Here is a 17,771-nt window from a genome sequence, read left to right as displayed (position 1 = left end):
GGTGTAGACAAACAAGCAGGCAAAGCACCCATAAATATGAAATACAACCAACAAATCCTTTTTTAAAAGAAATGTTTGTTGAGCTAAGCAGGCAATCTGCTATGTATTGCATTTTTAATTCTAATATGGAATAAGACAGTTAAAATAATAATAATATGAAGATAATATCCTTGACAAAATTATCTTCTTTGTTCATACACAGTAAAATAATGTTGAGAATATATGTTCATGTATTGTTCACTATATAAATATGGCTTAAACATACTTTTGACATTTTGGCAGCCAATGTTTAAAATTTTTCTTAACAAACAAGAATCCTCAGGTAGACAAAATTTTAAGTTTTAGTTAAGAAAAATAAATCCCCAACACTTAAAAGTGAGATATCTAAGTTAAAGCCCACTGTCATGGTATTTATGCTTAAAAGGAAAAGGCTAGAAGAGCATGACTAAAAAAGCAAAAGCAAACCCTTGAACCTTTGATGGATCCAGGAGCAGGGATTCGCTGACGAGTTATCTGAATGTGTAAGCAGCACTCTGTTGTGTTGAGGGTGGGATCTTTGGGCCTTTTAGTTATTAGCCTCCAGATCCTAATTTCTCCATGTGTAACACAGGAACTACCTTAGCTACTTACTGGACTGTCCTAGCTGTGTAGCAAGCTCCTCATGCAAGGGTAGTTTGTATGTAAACATTGTAAGCATCCACTTCTGTCTGTAAGGTATATTATTCAGATTTCAGATTATTGTGAGAAAAGTTAAAATTTATACACAAGAATCTTGTTATTCTTCCTTTGTTTTCTTATTTGTAGAAAGCTTGTATCTTTCTCTAATAAATGTCTAGTTAGTAATGCCATTTTCAGGCTTTGCTTAATGTAATGTATATCTCGAGATGGCTAGATGTGTCACTTTTCTTTTGCTGTAATCACGCATTATGACTGGAGGCAACTTATGGAAAAAAAAAAAAACAGTTGAAATTTGGCTTACAGTTCCTAAAGAATGAGTCCGTCATGGCCAGGAGGTGTGGTAGCAGACAGAGGTGGCAGCTGGAACTGGAAGCTCAGGTCACGTCCTGAACTGAAAACAGTAGGCAGAAAAAGCACATCAGAAGTAGGGCAAGGTTTTAAAATCTCAGAGCTCGCCTCCAGTGACATAATTCCTCCAGCAAGGCCATTCCTTCTAAAAATCCCCAAACAGCATCACCAACTGGGACCAAATATTAAAATACCAGAGCCTAGGGCAGACATTCTCTTTCAAACCACAGTACTGGATCGGAGTTGGGATCCACACAAGCATTTTCACATTGAGAAATAAATACACAGTAACTATGGCAGTTTGTGATTACCTCTACCTCCTGTCTTGATTGATTTGTAGTAACATGTATTCATGATGGATTTTCATATATATATGCTCCTGAAAAACCTACTAGGTCTCTCTTAATTACTCCTGTCATTCATTTGCCAAAATAAGTGACTCTGGATAATAAGAACACTAGAGTATAAAGTCTGTCTGCCCTTCACTTAAAACAGTTACAATTGGGCCAGAAAATTGGCTCAGTAAGAATAGGGACTTTATGGGACACACAGGGTGGAAGGAGAGAACTGACTCTACACAATTGTCCTCTGACCCCCAAACACATAAATACATAAACATAATAGAAATAGAAAAGATATACTATAAACTATTCCAATGTTACCATATTTCACTCTAGCCAGTTGTGAAGTTTCTGCATGTGCCTCCCCCATCAGGGCAGACGCTTTGCCCCTCCACAGAGCAAGGACTAGATGAAACCACAGTTCACTTTTGCTTTTTCTCATATCATAAATGACTGGTTTAGGTTAACCTTACTCAGGATATTGTTTTCTTTCCCCCCTCTTTTTGAGTCGATGTATCTGAGACAACTTTTGAACTGACATTTTCCTAGTAACTTCTAAGTACTGAATACTCAATTTGTTCAAATAATGTTAAATATTTTTATTTGCTTGAAAAATATCTATCTTCTAGTTTTATCTTAACTATCTTCTTTATTATTTTGGTTTTTATTCTGATGAACTGCTGTTGGATACTGGTGTCGCTGAGAGTAGGCTGGTCACACTGCCTTGGAGATCAGGGAAAGCATTTCCATGAGGTGTCCACTAGAGGGCCACTGGCCACAGCAAGAGTGGATGAGGTGCACCTGCCAGTGTAGGACTGTCACATTTACTTTCTGAGAAGCAAACAGAAAGTATTTAAAACTATGTTGAGTGTCAGGAATAAACCCAGGGAAATTTAACACAATTTACTCTGGGATAATAAGATTGAAAATGCATGATTAATGTTTGCATTCTGTAAATTTCTCTGTAAAATACTATTTATCAGATTTTTTACAGTTTTCATATACTGTTTTTATCGTAATCACCCTCCTTACACAACTCTTTCCAGGTCCTCCTTACCTCCCTATCCATCTAACTTCTCTCTCTCTCTCTCTCTCTCTCTCTCTCTCTCTCTCTCTCCCCTCCCTTCCCCTCCCCTCCTCTCCCCTTCCCTCCCCCCCCTCCCCCCTCTCTCCATGGAGTTCAGTTTGTGTTGGCTGAGTACTCCTGGGCATGGGGCTTGCTCTGAGGTGTGGTCAGTGTACCAGCTGTCACACCATTAAAGAAATGGACTTTTCTTCTCCTGGCAGCAATTAAATGCAATAGCTCCTTGATAGTAGAAGGGCCTTCTGCCTGTCTCCCACCTTCGTGTTAGGATTTTGTCTGGCTTGAACTTTGGCAGATATTATGCAGTCTGCCCAGTTGTATATGAAAAGAAATTACAGTGACCTTGAAATGATGCACTCCTACCTCTCTGGCTCTTACAAGATTTTGTGTGTGTGTGTGTGTGTGTGTGTGTGTGTGTGTGTGTGTCAGGGTTGGGACAAGGTCTCACTATGTAATCTTGGCTGGACGGAACTTGCTATGTAGACCAGGTTGACCTTAAATTCATAAGAGATCCTCCTGCCTCTGCCTACCGAGTACTAGAATTAAAGGCGGGTGCCACTATGCTCTTGGCTTTCTTACATTCTTCCTGCTTACCCCCACCACACGCATAGATCCTTGAACCTGGAGAGAGGGGTGTGGTAGGGACATCCCACTTGGGTCCAGCCACCAAACTCTCCTAGTCTCTGCATGCTGACGAGTTGTGGGTGTCTGAGTTAACTGTCCTCTACTGCAGGAAACTTCAATGATGAAGGCTAAGGGAGGAGTTCACTGATGGGATAGTAGCAAAACATTAGGAGTCATTTTGTTGTGTTGTCCATTTAGCAGAGTAATAGCAGTACATTTCTGCCTTGTGCATGTCTGTGTGTGTGTGTATATCCATGGCATGATGTGCGTATGAAAGCCAGGGGGCGAAGGTAATACAACACCATATAAATTCAGCAATCACACTTTCAACTATGTACATTTTCCATTTTTTCCTGCATACTCAGGACTTAGTGAATCATTGTCTGCCAGTGTTGTCAAGATATGGGGAGCTAATAGTGAGGCAGAGACACAAAAGTTTCCCCTCTAAGCAGGCAGCAGACATGTGTAAGTCATGTACCTAGATAGTGTATCTGTAATTGGTGTCACGGAATCAGATTCCATAGGAAAGAAATGGAAGGATCAGGACACACTAGGTTACCCTGGAGATGCTTTGCTAAGAAGGGGGCATGTGAGAAGTGATAGTGGCCATGTGGGTATCTTGTGGGTATCTTGTGTAGAACAAGTGATGGTTAGAGTAGTGATCTAAGGACATGGAACCATGCAGAATAAGACTATTAGGTCAGAAAGGGCCTTGTAAGTGTTACAGCTTCTCTGTACAGACCAGTAGCCCCTAGAGAATCTGAGTAGCATGGCCTGAACCGAGCTGTTTTAGAATGTAATTCTGCTTGGCATGGAGGGTAACTCAGAGGGGGACAGGAAATAGGTTAAGGAAGCTCTTATAGTATCGGCAAAAGATGGCATTGCCTGAGCCAACAGTGATGGAGAGGAGTTTCAGAGGTAGGCAGATCTGGAGTGAATTTTGACAATAGAACTAATGGAAATTTTTATGAATTAGATATGGGATATGATTGAGCCTGAAGAATCTAGGGTAGCTGCTAGAGCAACTGACAGGACTTGGGGTGGGTAAATGAGGTCAGTTGGGTAAGCTGAAGTTACCTGATCCACAAGACATAAATACTTCATATACTCTTAAAGTCAGAGTTACAGATAGTGTTTTAGAGAAGAAAATCCAGATTTTTAAGACTTTTAATTTGAAGTTTGTCTGCATCTATTCATTGTGTATGCATGTGTGGACACATATGCCACAGTGCACATGTAGAGATGAGAGGACAACTTAAAGGAATCTGAGTATTAAACTCCCTTATTTACTAAGCCATCTTACCTGCCCTAGTTTGGACTTTTTATCAAATTAAACATAGAAACCCTGTCTCAAAAAAAAATAAAACAAAAAATAAAAAATAATTGATTTTCATTGTGTCACACTGAGAAGGAAATCAGCATAATTTTAAATATGTGAAGCAGAGCCACCTATAAATAGAAATGAAAGTTTTACTAAATTTTCCTACAAGGTTAGTTTTCTAAACAAAAATTAAGAGAAGCAATACCTTTAAATTCATCATAATTTTTGAGTTTCTAAAACTTGACTTAGCATTTGATGTTTTAGAGATGTCTTGATGGCATCTTTAAAAGTAATATCAAATGAAGCTGAAGAGATGTGTCTTGCTTGCTGCTCTTGTATAGAACTGGGTTGGATGCTCAGTACCCACATGGTGGCTCAAAATCTTCTGGAACTCCAGTTCCAGGAGATCCAGGGTCCTCATCTGGCTTCCTCGGGCCATAGGCAAAGACTCATACACAAAAAATAAAAACTAATGTTTAAAAATATGAATAGTAACAAATAACTTTGATTCATTAATTTTTTTATATATTGCTGGAGGTTGGCTCTGCAGTGTTTTTGCTTTGTGTTCAAAAGGAGATATAGCATACTAAGTGCTATATTAACAAAAACAATTTAGTTTTAAGGATTTTTTTAGAAATACATTTTGATGTGTTTTTAATAATCTGATGAATACGCCCTGAAACACATTTTCCCATGTAATAAACTGTTTAAAATCATTGTCTTTTGTATATAAACTTAGGTGAATTAATTTTATTTAATTCTAATCCTTTTGGTAGTTGTTTCTGTAATATCGGTTGGTCATGAGATGATGAAGCAGAGAGATGTGGCATATGTTCCATGACTTACATTGGCTATTTAATGCATAGTTCTGCAAGCTATCAACAATTCCCTATTCTCCCATACCTGGGTTACTAGTGTTAGCTCCTCGGGGAAATAATATTTCAGTGTCCTAGACTATAAAGGGAACAAAGCCAATCATTATATTGATGTTATTCTTATGTATATGTGTGTTATGATTCACAGTTTTAGTTCATAGTGCTTAAAAGCACTGTTTCTGTGGGGGTTTTTTAACCTTGAACCAATAAATCAGGGGCTTCTGTTAGGTCTGTGTCACAGCTTCAGTAGTAGTCATTCTTCACGGTTCCGCTGGGACATAAGAAGACAGTGCTGACTTTGCTTGGGACTGACGGGGGGATAAAGTATAAATCAGAGATCTTTCCCCATGAAAGTGTTGAAAAAACAGTTTTATAGCCCTGGCTGGCCTAGAACTCACTAGGTAGACCAGGCTGGCCCAAACTCAAGTATTCCACCTGCCTCTGCCTCCTGAGTACTGAGATTAACAATGTTCATATACCACCACACTTGGCATTTATGAAACATGTTTATGCCACCAAGGTTCAAAGGACAGCAAAGAAGCATTAATGAATGGGTTAATGTGGGAAGGGTTGACGGACGCCAGCCATCAGTGTTTCAGGCAAAACGTTTACCCAGGGCCCTCCAGAGTAGGCAGTCTGTTCTGTCCTGATATAGAGCTCTGCCGGGCAGATAGTACCACTGCTCCTGTTGCTGTAACTCAAGCACTGACTGACGTATATTGCTTGCCACGCCAGCTTGAAATCACATCCCCTTTTTGTTTGTTTGTTCAAGACTGAAAGAGCATATTCTTTTTGTGGAACTATTGAATACATGGCTCCAGATATTGTCAGAGGGGGTGATTCGGGACACGACAAGGTAGGTTCTGCCTTTGATCCTTCTTTGTGTATTTCTAGAAATTGTTCAGTAAGAATGAATCCTCATTAATAATTTTCTGTATAAACTCTTAATCAGGGCCATATTTCTGATTTGTTTCTCCATTCTGTGTGCTTGAACACATTATGAGTTTTAACATTTTGTATTGAAAAAACACAAAATTTAAGACAATTTAGGTTTTCCTTTTAAGGTTTTATTGATGAAGGCTTTTGTAGAGTGACATTTTTGTTAAAGTTGGGACTTTGAAGTTATTCTTCAAACAATTATTTACAAACAAATAAATAAATAAAATTTATTTCTATTGGAAGAGCTTAAACAAAGCACCAAATGTGACTCCATTTAAAAATAATTTCTGTTGTATGAGGCTCATTTGAACCAAGCATAACATAGAATTGCAACTGAATCCCTATGTATGTGGCTCCTCTGCGTCGTGGGGAGAGATTTTGAACAAAGTTTTATTGTCACAGCTAAGTTCTTCAGGAAAATACAGGAAAAGATGGAGGCCGTGCTTGCCACCTTTGGTTAATAAACCCTAATTAGATGTTGCCAGGCCACTTAACAAGAAAACCACTCATTTTATTCCCAGTTTGCCTTTAGCTTCACAAAGATATTGATACCTTTGTTGATTACTCTCTTAACAGAAATAGCATTTTTCATAACCTGGAAAGGAAAATTCTACACTCATAATAGTCTGTTTTCCTAACCCACAAAGCTGCATTTCTTTTTCCTTATCCTCTCCCTTGTGTATGTGCCCATGAAGAGAGAAGAAAGAAGCCGTCAGTTCTGAGATGTTATAAAACCTAGCTCATTTTCCCATCGTGTATTAAAGGCTCACAATTTCCTCTCACTTTTGATTTATTAATCCCATTCCCAGGTGAATCTGGCTGGTTTGTCCTTACTGTTTCTCTCTCCTTCATCCCCCTTCAGTACACCACATATACAGTCTCGGTGTCTGTGGTGAGGGCTTGGTCTTGTTGTTATGACCAGTCCTCCAAGCACATTCTCCAAGTTGCAGTGGCGATGGTTACTGACCCATGGCTAGCACCTGATCTCAGGTGTGTACTAGCCAAGCAGCAGGGCTTCATGCCCTGTGCAGGACAGTCTGAGAGCACCGACTCAACTGGCATTGGAACGCCTTCTAGGAATTTGGGAATTAAAATGCTGGTTTAGCTTGCTTCATGGTATAATTTAAAGCTATTGTGCAGCTTAATGTGAATTTATAACTTAGATTTTGAAATTTTTCTTCTAAAGCTTAAAGGAACTGAGGCTGGATAGATAGCTTAGCAGTTAAGAGCTTAGTGGAACTAATTTTCGACTAAGAAAACTTTGTATTATACCTAGAATTTCTGCATGATTAAGATCCATGTTATAATGAGCCAAAAATATTCTCTTGAATATTTATTGTTCAGATAATTTATAAATAGTTTTCTAGTTTAGAGTACAGTTTATTTTTTATTATTTTAAATCTCCCCATAGGTGGGAATACTTAGATATATTCTGTAAGAGAATTGACTTGTAAGGGGGGTGTTTAAAAATAACACCCTTGTGTAAGATTCATATATTTTTGCCTTTGAGTTTAAGGAACTCCATCTGGTTCTTTGGGCATGAATACTTTATAAAATGTGGTTGATACTTTCTCCCACAGATCCTAAGTCCAGTGTTCCACCTATCTTAACTTTTAGAAAAACATTTTTAAGTTAAAGTGTTTGAAATTAACAATGGTAAAACTGATGGATTTAGGAAATTGTTACAGCACTTTCTGATCTAGGAATACGTAGGCATTTGTCCTCTATCTCTTATATGTAGTAATTTAGTACCCTTGCACAGAAAACTATGAAAACTGGTTTTTGTAAAATATTTTTAAGTATATACCTTTATTTTGATCCTTTTTTGTAATGTATATTTTAGTTACTAATTCTACAAAATGAAATTGTTATTGTTTTATAGGCAGTTGACTGGTGGAGTTTAGGTGTTCTAATGTATGAGCTACTAACTGGAGCATCTCCTTTCACTGTTGATGGAGAAAAAAATTCCCAGGCTGAGATATCTAGGTAAGACTTAAACAAATGCCATCAAAATAACCTCCTGCAGGGCTCCAGAATATTACCCCCTCTGCTCGTTCATACAAATATCACCGTTGCAGTGTTATGGTTTTGTCCTATTTTTACTTGAATTTTCTAACATTGAGAACAGATTTGACAGAAGTAAATATTGAGTCCACTTCAATGAATATGACATAACAGGGATCAATTTGCCTTCTTGCCTGAAACAATTTTAACAATGGAAAAAAATGTGAAACAGCAGTTTTGAGGACATCGAACATCTGACAATGGAGGGCAGAGGTTTCAAAGATACAGAAAATAAACAAGGAATGCCCTAAGATTGTCCCACATGACTACCATAAGAGCGCCCAGGATGAATCATAGGGAAGGACAAACCCGTGAGCCATTGAAGAAATGGAACTGATGGTCTAAGGAGACCTGGACAGCTAGGTTGCTGACTGGATGGAGTGCCTGAGTCCAGAGATTTGCAGAAGTATTGTTATATGGAAAATGCACACCATAAAATGCTTATTATTTTATAGTTATTTATATCATAGTTACTTTTCTTCAAATTGATCTACATATTCAGTACAATTACAGTTTCTACTGGCTTGCTTTGTTTGTTTGTTTTAGTAGAAACAATCTGACCTAACTTGACAATCTGATCTAAAATTTAGGTAGAGATGAAGAAGACCTGTACTAGTCAGATTATCTTTGAAGAAGAACAAAACTGATTTCAAGACTTATCCTAAGCTGTAATGATTACACACTTCAGGTTTTGGTATCAGGACAGACAGATGACTACTGGAAATGATTTGTGTGCCTGCAATCCCAGTACATGGGAGGTATAAACAAGAGGACTGCTATCAGTTCCAGGCTAGCCCACCTCGTCAATGCCACAAATGTAGAGCAGCCCCATCTATCTATCCAGCGTGACCTGTTCTCTGAAAAGAAAAAAAAAAGAAGAGAGAGAAGGTGGAAGGAAGGATAAGAAAAGAAGATAAACTAAACAGCATAGAGAGCCCAGAAATAGCACAGGCAACAGACTTTTGACAAAGTGTCAGTTACCTGTCACTTGGGAGGGGCTTTTCAATAAGTGATGCTAGAGCCACTGGCTGCTCCGGTGGGAAAACATGAACTTCAATAAATGCTTAGTACTAAATAGAAAAAAATGCACTCAAGAGAAACAGTAGGCCTAAATGGAAACGTTATAACTATAAAATGTTTATTTTTTTTTAATCTGTAGGACTGGGAGATGCCTCAAGTCTAGTGACTCCCCAAACCCACATAAAGGTGAAAGAGAATGTCATGAGGTCTTCTATGACCTATGTGTTGTGACACTTGCATCCCCCTCCTCTAAGTTAATTAATTTCTAAAATTCCCTGTGGCCTTGCATCAGCTAAAAATTTCTTAAGTAGAACAGTCAATAAAAGAACGTGTATATAAACTAGACTGTTTCAAGATTACATATCTCTGTTCTTTAAAGCACTAAGACAGTAAAAGTGACAAGTCACTGTAATAAAAATTTTAAATCATATATCTGATAAAGGTCTGATACAAGAAACACATAAAAACGTAGGGAACAACCAATCCCAATATACAATAGGCAAAAACGCTGAACAGACATTCCAGCAAAGATCATCAGTGAATAGCAAATAAACATGTAAGAAAATGAGTAATGCCATTGGTCTTTAGGGGAAACGGATTGCAATCACAGAAAATGCTACCATGCACTCGCTCAGTTGACTGTGAGTAAAGGCAGTGGCCATGCTAAATGCTAGTAAGAATATGGAGGAGATCGGGCAGTGGTATCACACACCTTTAATCCCACACTTGAGAGGCAGAGCAGGTGGATCTCTGAGGTCAAGGCCAGCCTGGCCTACAGAGTGAGTTCTAGGACAGCCAGGGATTCAGAGAATACCCTGTCTTGAGAAACCAAAATCAAAATCACCCCCCACAATAAAAGAATATGTAGGAAATGCAAGGGAATGTGCACAAGGGGAACATACAGTTCAGTGTAAGTAGTACCATGTTAAAAAGGGCCAGTTTCTTTAAAACTCAAAACATTATCTAATACGTGCCATCCATTCTAGCCCTCAGTGTTTATGAGGGAGAACAAATGTGCTTACAAAACCTCCTAGAGCAAGTGATCCCAAACTGGACACGTATCTGTCAACAGCAGCTAAACAAATCATGCTGTATCCATGCAAATGAAGAGCTACCTAGTGGTAAAAGTGTACACTACATTAATACATACAAACAGTTGGATAAATCTCAAAATAATTGCAGTGAAAGAAGCCAGACAATATAGAGCATTTACTGTGTGATTCCAGTTCTGGAGAGTGTCAGCAACAGGAAGCAAAATGGTGGTTTAGTGTGGGTCTGGCGAGGGAGAAGAGAAGGAAGAAACTTCAAAGGAGCATGAGAAACTTCGGGTGGGGTTGCGTTTCTTCATTATCTTGAGTGTGGTGCCAGTATTACACTTACATACACAAGGCAGACCTCATCCACTTTGTGTGAATTCGTTGGTCTTGTACATCAATGAAGTAAAGTAGTAAGGTGAACCATTTCCAGGACAGACTCAGAAGTAAATAACTTCAATATTTCAGCCTACTTAATACCTAACTTAAATGAGCAGAAACATTTTTAAAATCAGCTAAAATTATATCTGTTACAAAAAATTCTAAACACTATCTTTAAATTGTAATTTTAAATGAAGTTTTAGTTTGAAAATTCTCCAGGTGGAGTGTGGTGATTCGCATCTATAATCCAGCTGTTTTTGAAGCTGAGTCACAAGAGTTACAGATTTGAAGACAGCCTAGACAGAATTGTGACACTCCCATCTAAAAGAAAGTAATCAATTTTGGGAAAAATGCCTCAGGGTTATAGGGGATCTTGGCCATCACTGTGAGAACTTGGCTCATGGTTTCCTCCCACTCTTGCTCTGCCTGCCTGTAGAGAGAAGTGCAGCGCTTGTGATATCAGAGACTTTTTAAGTGGCATTCACATTGAAATTGATTTTGTTTCCGTTACATCAACCATTTCTTATCCTGAATCAAAGTCTATCTGAAGTCTTTAAACTAGAACAAATAGATTTTCAAGAACCAAATACTCTCCTTTACTCGGTTCTCTCCTTTGTCAGGTTAACTCCTTTTGGTTAAAGCTTGGTGAACACGTGATCTTTTGGCATCTGGGTGGCTGGCTTGTCCTACTCGATAGTCCTACTCGATAGTCGTTCTGGTTGTACCACTGAGTCATGTCACTGAGAGAGGTGTATTGTCTTCTCTCTGAATGGTTTCATTGGTGAAGGCCTTGTTTTTTTCCATTGACTTCTTATAGTCCCTAATTTTTAAGACAGGGTCTCACTGAGTAGCCTGGGCTAGTTTGCAGTTTATGTAGACCAGGTTTGCCTCCAATTCATAGAGATCCACCTGCCTCTGTCTATCAAGTGCTGGGATTAAAGATATATGCCACCATACCCTGCCTCTGTCACATAATATTTTTGATTTTCAGGATCTTAGCCTACTAAGGACCAATTCATCCTGTACTTTTTAATTGAGATGCTTCAAAATAATGTATTATCCATGTTATTTGCTTGCTATTGTTATCTACAGATAGTCTAAAATGTTGAATAAAAGTGTTAGTATATAAAATTTCAAAAGATAGTAAGGAGTCCAGCTTTCTTCTTCCAGTTAGACTCTTCCTGGATGTGGGTGCAATCCCTTACTTGCCCCATGCTGTCCAGGAAAGGATTTCTAGGTCAACGTTTTCATGGATGCTGTGTCCCATATTGAGTTGGTTTAATTGTGTGTGGTCCCACCACCTCCCTCCAAAAAAAATGGGCCAAAATTATCATTCTTTTCACTTCTGACCTTGTGCTCTCAGGAATGTAGAAGAATTCTGCTTATTCTTTCTAGACATTGAAGCAGGCAAGCGTAGGGATAGTTTAGTAACCTGGGATATTATGTGGTTTAGGCTATGCACACATTCCTCTTCTAATAATGCACTTAACAGCCTGAGACCCTTATCTGTACTAAGATACATAGTCCTCTCTGAACAGTCCCACTTGACTGTTAAACTCAGTTTCTCTTCAGATGTATTCCCAACAGACACAAGGACCAGTTCATCCATTAGTTTTGGGTGAATGCTCATTAAAGCAAAACTCAGGCGAATTTTTAGATATAATCTGCTATTTACCATTTTATGCCTATGCATAATTGGGTGTGCATTTGATTAAAATTAGATACTTAATGGGAAAGGACATATACAGTAGAATTATTTACATGATCTACTCTATCAGCAAAAATAGAGAATCTGTGGCACCCCTTAGTAACCTACTTCTTCTCTTAGCCCCATCAAAGGAAGCCCATACAGTAACCAAGGCCCCTGAGTGTCACTGTTGAGGCCTGCTGCACCCCTGTGCTGCACTTCTGTGCTCCGTTCTGACCTGTTCTGTGTAGCTTGTCTTTGAATAAAATTTCCTTACTGCCTCTGCAATCTGTTTGAGTTTTTATTTCAAGCCTTTGATTAGAGTCTGAGAATCAGGAATCACGTGGCTCAGACTCCCAATCACTGGTAACAATATTACTGCAGATATTTGAAGAGAGTTTTATGTAGGACAGACTTTTTCAGTTCTGTTGACTGTTCCTAAGAAATTATTTCAGATCCCTCACACCGTGTCAGACAGCTAACTTGTTGACTTAGACTTGCGTGGTTGCTGTTTAGCTTTTGTGTACCCGTTTCTTATCTTTATCCATGTATGTATCATGGGTACATATCTTTCTTATGTGTCTTCCCACTAACTGTCTGTGTAGAACTTTGCCTTTTAGAGCATGTGTTACTTCTGAACAGGAAGATACTGCCCCATCAAGAGAGTCGTTCTTCCTCCTACAGAATGGGGCCATGAAAACCATGATAAATGAGTATCTTTTCACCTGAAAATCAAGATGTAAATGTTTATCTTCCAAAATCATCTCTTGACAACTGTTTCTATTTTTCTCTGCCTTTGAAGTGATATAATACATTTGCCATGAGGTGTTTATTTGGTGTTTCATTTTTTTCTCAGTAAATTATGCTAGATTAGTGTTTCATTACATTTTTATAGGTATAGTTGTATTTAAGTCTAGATCTAAGTGTTATCAAAAGTCTAAGCAGCCCTCAGTATCCATAGGTTCCACATCCTTGGACCAACCATAAATCAAAATATTGGAATAAAATGCATCTCAGGAAGTTCAAAATGTAGAACTTGAATATAATGCACACAAAGCACTGTGCTAACCCTGTATGAATATAGTGATGTATAGACCCTGGTTTACCCTCTTGCCTTTCACAGCCCTCAGTCTCTAGTTCACATTGCTTGAGCATTGCCCAATTCAAGTCTCACTCATAAATGTATAATTAGATCTATAATTGATACATCAGTATTGAACAAGTTCAGATTTTTTATAGTTATCTCCAAAACAATACAATGTAATAATCATTTACACATTTATGTTGTATCAGGTATTAGAAATTGTTTTATACAGTGAGACTTTCTTGACCCACCAGTAGTATAAATAATGATATGGAAGTTTCTAACATAGTTTAAACCTTAGGCCTTTTGCTTGGGCATTCTACCAACCACTCTAAACTTAACCCAACCATTCTAGCCTACAACCTACCACATGGCTAGCTCAGTACCTTTCTCTGCTCTGCTGTAGTCCTTATCTCTTTCTTCCAGGTCCACTCACAGAATCACCTGTGGCTGCCTGTTCTCCCAATGCCCCTCTCTCTGCCTGGGAATCTAGTCCTCCACTTCCTGCCCAGCTATTGGCTGTCAACTCTTTGTTACAACTAATCAAAACCTCTGATGCAATTCTAGTTTGCCTTTAAGTGGTTGACGAAGGTTGAATATTTACAAAATATAAGTGATAGGCCATAGAAATGGCAGTACCAGTAGCCTGCCAACATTTAGCTCTCTGCTGGTACAGAATTAACAATTGAAAATACATAAATTCTTTACACAATGTGAAGGTTCCCCCGAGAGTTTTGAGTCTGTGGGAAAGTGTGCATGGGTTGTATGTACATACCGTGTCCATGTTCTTTTATATAAAGAACTTGACATCCTCAGAGTTTTGTATCCCTGGGGTTTGGGAACCAATCCCTTCCAATGCCAAGGATAGCCATATCAAAAAACAGCCTTTAGTATTGTTTAGTAGTGGTCAGCTAACTATAGTTAGTAGGCAAGAGTTATTCTTTTTGCCAGTTTGTTTTGTTTTCGCATTTTGGTTTTTGCTGGGGAGGATGGGAGTTATGAGCTAAGAATGCTGTTTACATTCTTTAAAAAGAAAAAAATTCGTGATGTGAAAATTCTGTGAAATATACATTTGTATCCAGTAAAACTTTATTAAAACATAGCCATGTTTATTTATTAGTATATTTTCTTTTACAGCTTTTTACAAGAGTCACAGAGTTAAATAGTTAATTACAGAGACCTTGCAGCTTACAAAGCCTAAAATACTTATTGCCTGTCTCTAGTATTCTCTTACCCATTAACAAGTAACAAATTGCCTCAAAACTAAGTGGATTTATCAATATACATTTTATAATTTCTGTGGTTTAAGAATTTAGGGTATAGCTCAGGTGTATGTTCTACTTGAAGGCTGTGGCTAAGTGTCTTGGTTAAGCTATAGTTATTTCAAGGCTCATCTAGGAAAAGATCTGTATCCAAGCTCACATGGTTGTTGGAAGATTCAGTTCTTTGTAGACTGGTGGACTGCAGGCCTTAGTTCCTTGCTCACTGGTGGCCAAGAGCCATCTTCATTTCCTACTGTGTAGGCTAGCCCAATGTGGCAGCTTATGCCATCTAAGCATTATAACATCATGAAAGGCATTTAACCCAAACATACCTAAGGGGCTGTCAATTCAGAACTAACTGTGACATCTAGAGACCAACCTAGACATTCTATCTACCATTTGTGCTTTATGAAAAAAAAATTACCAACTCCTAGTTTGGGTGATTAATTTATAGTTGTTCTGCCTAGGACTTTTTTCTTAGAGAATCACTGTAATACAGTAATTTTTATATGACTTTTTATGTCTTTCTGATTAAAAAGCTGAAAAACAAGACAGTGATTCTGGTATGTTTTATTTTCTCCAGATTGATTTGTCAGTTATCATTTTGAATTCATTTGATTGTTAAAACTTTGTTCCAGTTACAAATGTCTTGCCTTGGGGTGATGTACAAAACAACTGGAAGTCTCCTGGGTTCCGTTGTCATTGTTGCTGTTGTTCAAGAGTAGATGCACAGCTGGACCTGGCGGTGACCTCTTTTCAGCATAGTTGAGTCAGACAAGCTTACGTCCTTGTTTCTCCTACCTGTGAGAGACAAAGACTCTTTTTGACTACCAGAAGCAGGGTAGGAATGGGCACCTGTCAGGCATTCCAGAAATTGGACTAGAGACATAAGAGGTTATGGAGTGCGTGAGGGAGGACATGAGGAGCTATGTCGCAGCACGGTACTTACAGGGCTGTGGCCTGCAAGGGTATCATGCGGGCATGAGGAATGCACTCTTTGGGGCTCGTTATCTCATGCGGTTGGATGGCTTCCTGGGAAGCTGGAACGTTATAAAGTACATAAATGTATATATAACTCAAGATGGCCAAGTGTAAGCAAAGAGCCTTCAGAAGCAGACAGAGCTGCCGAAGAATCTTTGTTCCCAGTGAGTGAACTGCTTTGGCTGTGAAGTTACAAGCTATAGAGACCAAATGAGGGCTTCATAATACCCAAAGTGAAATGATAGCCTGGAATTTTCTGCCCCCTTGGTAGCCAGTTCCATATCTAGAGAAAGGTACACTCATGAAGTTGCCCCCATAGCCCTAGAAGCCAGGATACTGTGTGTAAGCATCTAAGCTGAGAAATTGCCCACATTATATCTCAGTAAAGTTTCTTTTTTCTTTTTTTCCCCGTTATTTATTTATTCATTCACTTTACATCCCAATATCAGACCTCCCTCTCCTCCCAGTGACGCCCTTCACACAATTCCTCCCCTATCCTCCTTCCCTTTTCCTCTAAGAAGGTGGAGGTCCCCCTAGGTTTCACTGCACCCTAGCACATCAAGTTACTCCAGGACTAGGTGCATCCTTTTTCATTGAGACCAGGCAGGGCAGCCCCTTTAAGGAAATGGGATCCACAGACAGGCAACAGAGTCAGCAACAGTCACAGCACTTGCTCCAGTATTTGGGGGACCCATATGAAGATCAAGCTGCACATCTGTGATATATGTGCAGGGGGCATAGGTCCAGCCCATGCTCACTCTTTGGTTGGTGGTTCAGTCTCTGAGAGCCCCAAAGGGGTCCATGTTAGTTGACTCTGTTGGTCTTCCTGTAGAGATCCTATTCTCTTTGGGTTCCTTAATTTTCCCCCAACTCTTCCACAGGATTCCCCAAGCTCCAGCTAATATTTGGCTGTGGGTTTCTGCATCTGTTTCTATCAGCTGCTGAGTGGAGCTTCTCAGATGACAGTTATTCTAGGATCTTGTCTGCAAGCATAACAGAGAATCGTTAATAATGTTAAGAATTGGTTCTCACCCATGGGATGGGTCTTAATTTGGGCCAGTCAATGACTGGGTAAATTTGCAACCCGGACAAGCAGACAGCACCAACTGCTGTGTTCCTAAGGACTCAGCTACCGTGAGGTTGGGCTGGGATCAAGCACATTGTGACTGGGAAGTTACTTCATACTGTCTCACTGGAAGTGCTTATTTTCATGCTGCTGGTGTTTTTTTCCTGGGCTGGTAAGATGCTCATTTCTGAGAAAAAGCTGTCAAATTATGGCCTAAAGACAGTAGGACACAGATTTAATTGGTGAAGTATTTGCAGAGTATTTTTTTTCCTAAGGAAAAATCAAAATTCCTTGTCCTAGGTAAACTTATGTAATGTGTAGGAAGATAAGGGAAAAAGACATGAAAGATCACGTGGGAAGTTTTGATAAATGTCTGAGTGGTAAGACACTCTTGAAAGTACAAAAGAGGTGTGGTTCCTTAGGGACCAGGTTGTCAGGGAGGTATTCATAATGGAGCTACAGCGTGGGCTGTACCATGCAGAGCAGATGGTGACAACTATGTACAGTGGCACCCTAGAGCCTATGCATGGAAAGTTCTAGATTCCTTTGTCACACTGTGTTCTCAGTGAATCTGTGAAATGAAGTTCATCTTAATCCTATTCTAAAATTAATGTGTAATAGTTTAAAACATACCCAACAGGTGCTGTTGATAACAACACCAAGAGTGATGCATAAGGCACACACCTGTAATCTTAATACCTTAGACATAGAAATAGGGAGAGCTCAGAGTCACTCTTAGCCATATAGCCAGTTTAGAGCTATCCTGAACTACATGAGATGAGACCCTGTTTCAAAAACAGACAAATACTGGTTGGAACATCTTCTGGATATATGCCCAGGAGAGGTATTGCTGGATCCTCCGGTAGTACTATGTCCAATTTTCTAAGGAACCGCCAGACTGATTTCCAGAGTGGTTGTACAAATCTTGCAATCCCACCAACAATGGAGGAGTGTTCCTCTTTCTCCACATCCTCGCCAGCAT

The 17,771-nt window shown here is 39.1% G+C and overlaps 1 protein-coding gene across 3 annotated transcripts in view; it reads left to right on the top strand.

Moving 5' to 3' along the window:
- Rps6ka5 (ribosomal protein S6 kinase A5) overlaps positions 1-17,771 on the top strand; it is a 178,699-nt gene that overhangs the window by 123,756 nt on the left and 37,172 nt on the right. For all 3 annotated transcript variants that reach the window (XM_021178733.1, XM_029484482.1, XM_029484481.1), the window contains 2 exons: positions 6,044-6,127; positions 8,093-8,196. In XM_021178733.1, coding sequence (XP_021034392.1) covers positions 6,044-6,127; positions 8,093-8,196 — 188 coding nt within the window. The remainder of the gene's footprint in view (positions 1-6,043; positions 6,128-8,092; positions 8,197-17,771) is intronic.

Source organism: Mus caroli, chromosome 12 (genome assembly GCF_900094665.2).
Source record: "Mus caroli chromosome 12, CAROLI_EIJ_v1.1, whole genome shotgun sequence".
Taxonomy (NCBI): Eukaryota; Metazoa; Chordata; class Mammalia; order Rodentia; family Muridae; genus Mus; species Mus caroli.
The sequence above is the reverse complement of the archived record's forward strand: the minus strand, read 5'-3'. Positions and strand labels throughout refer to the sequence as shown.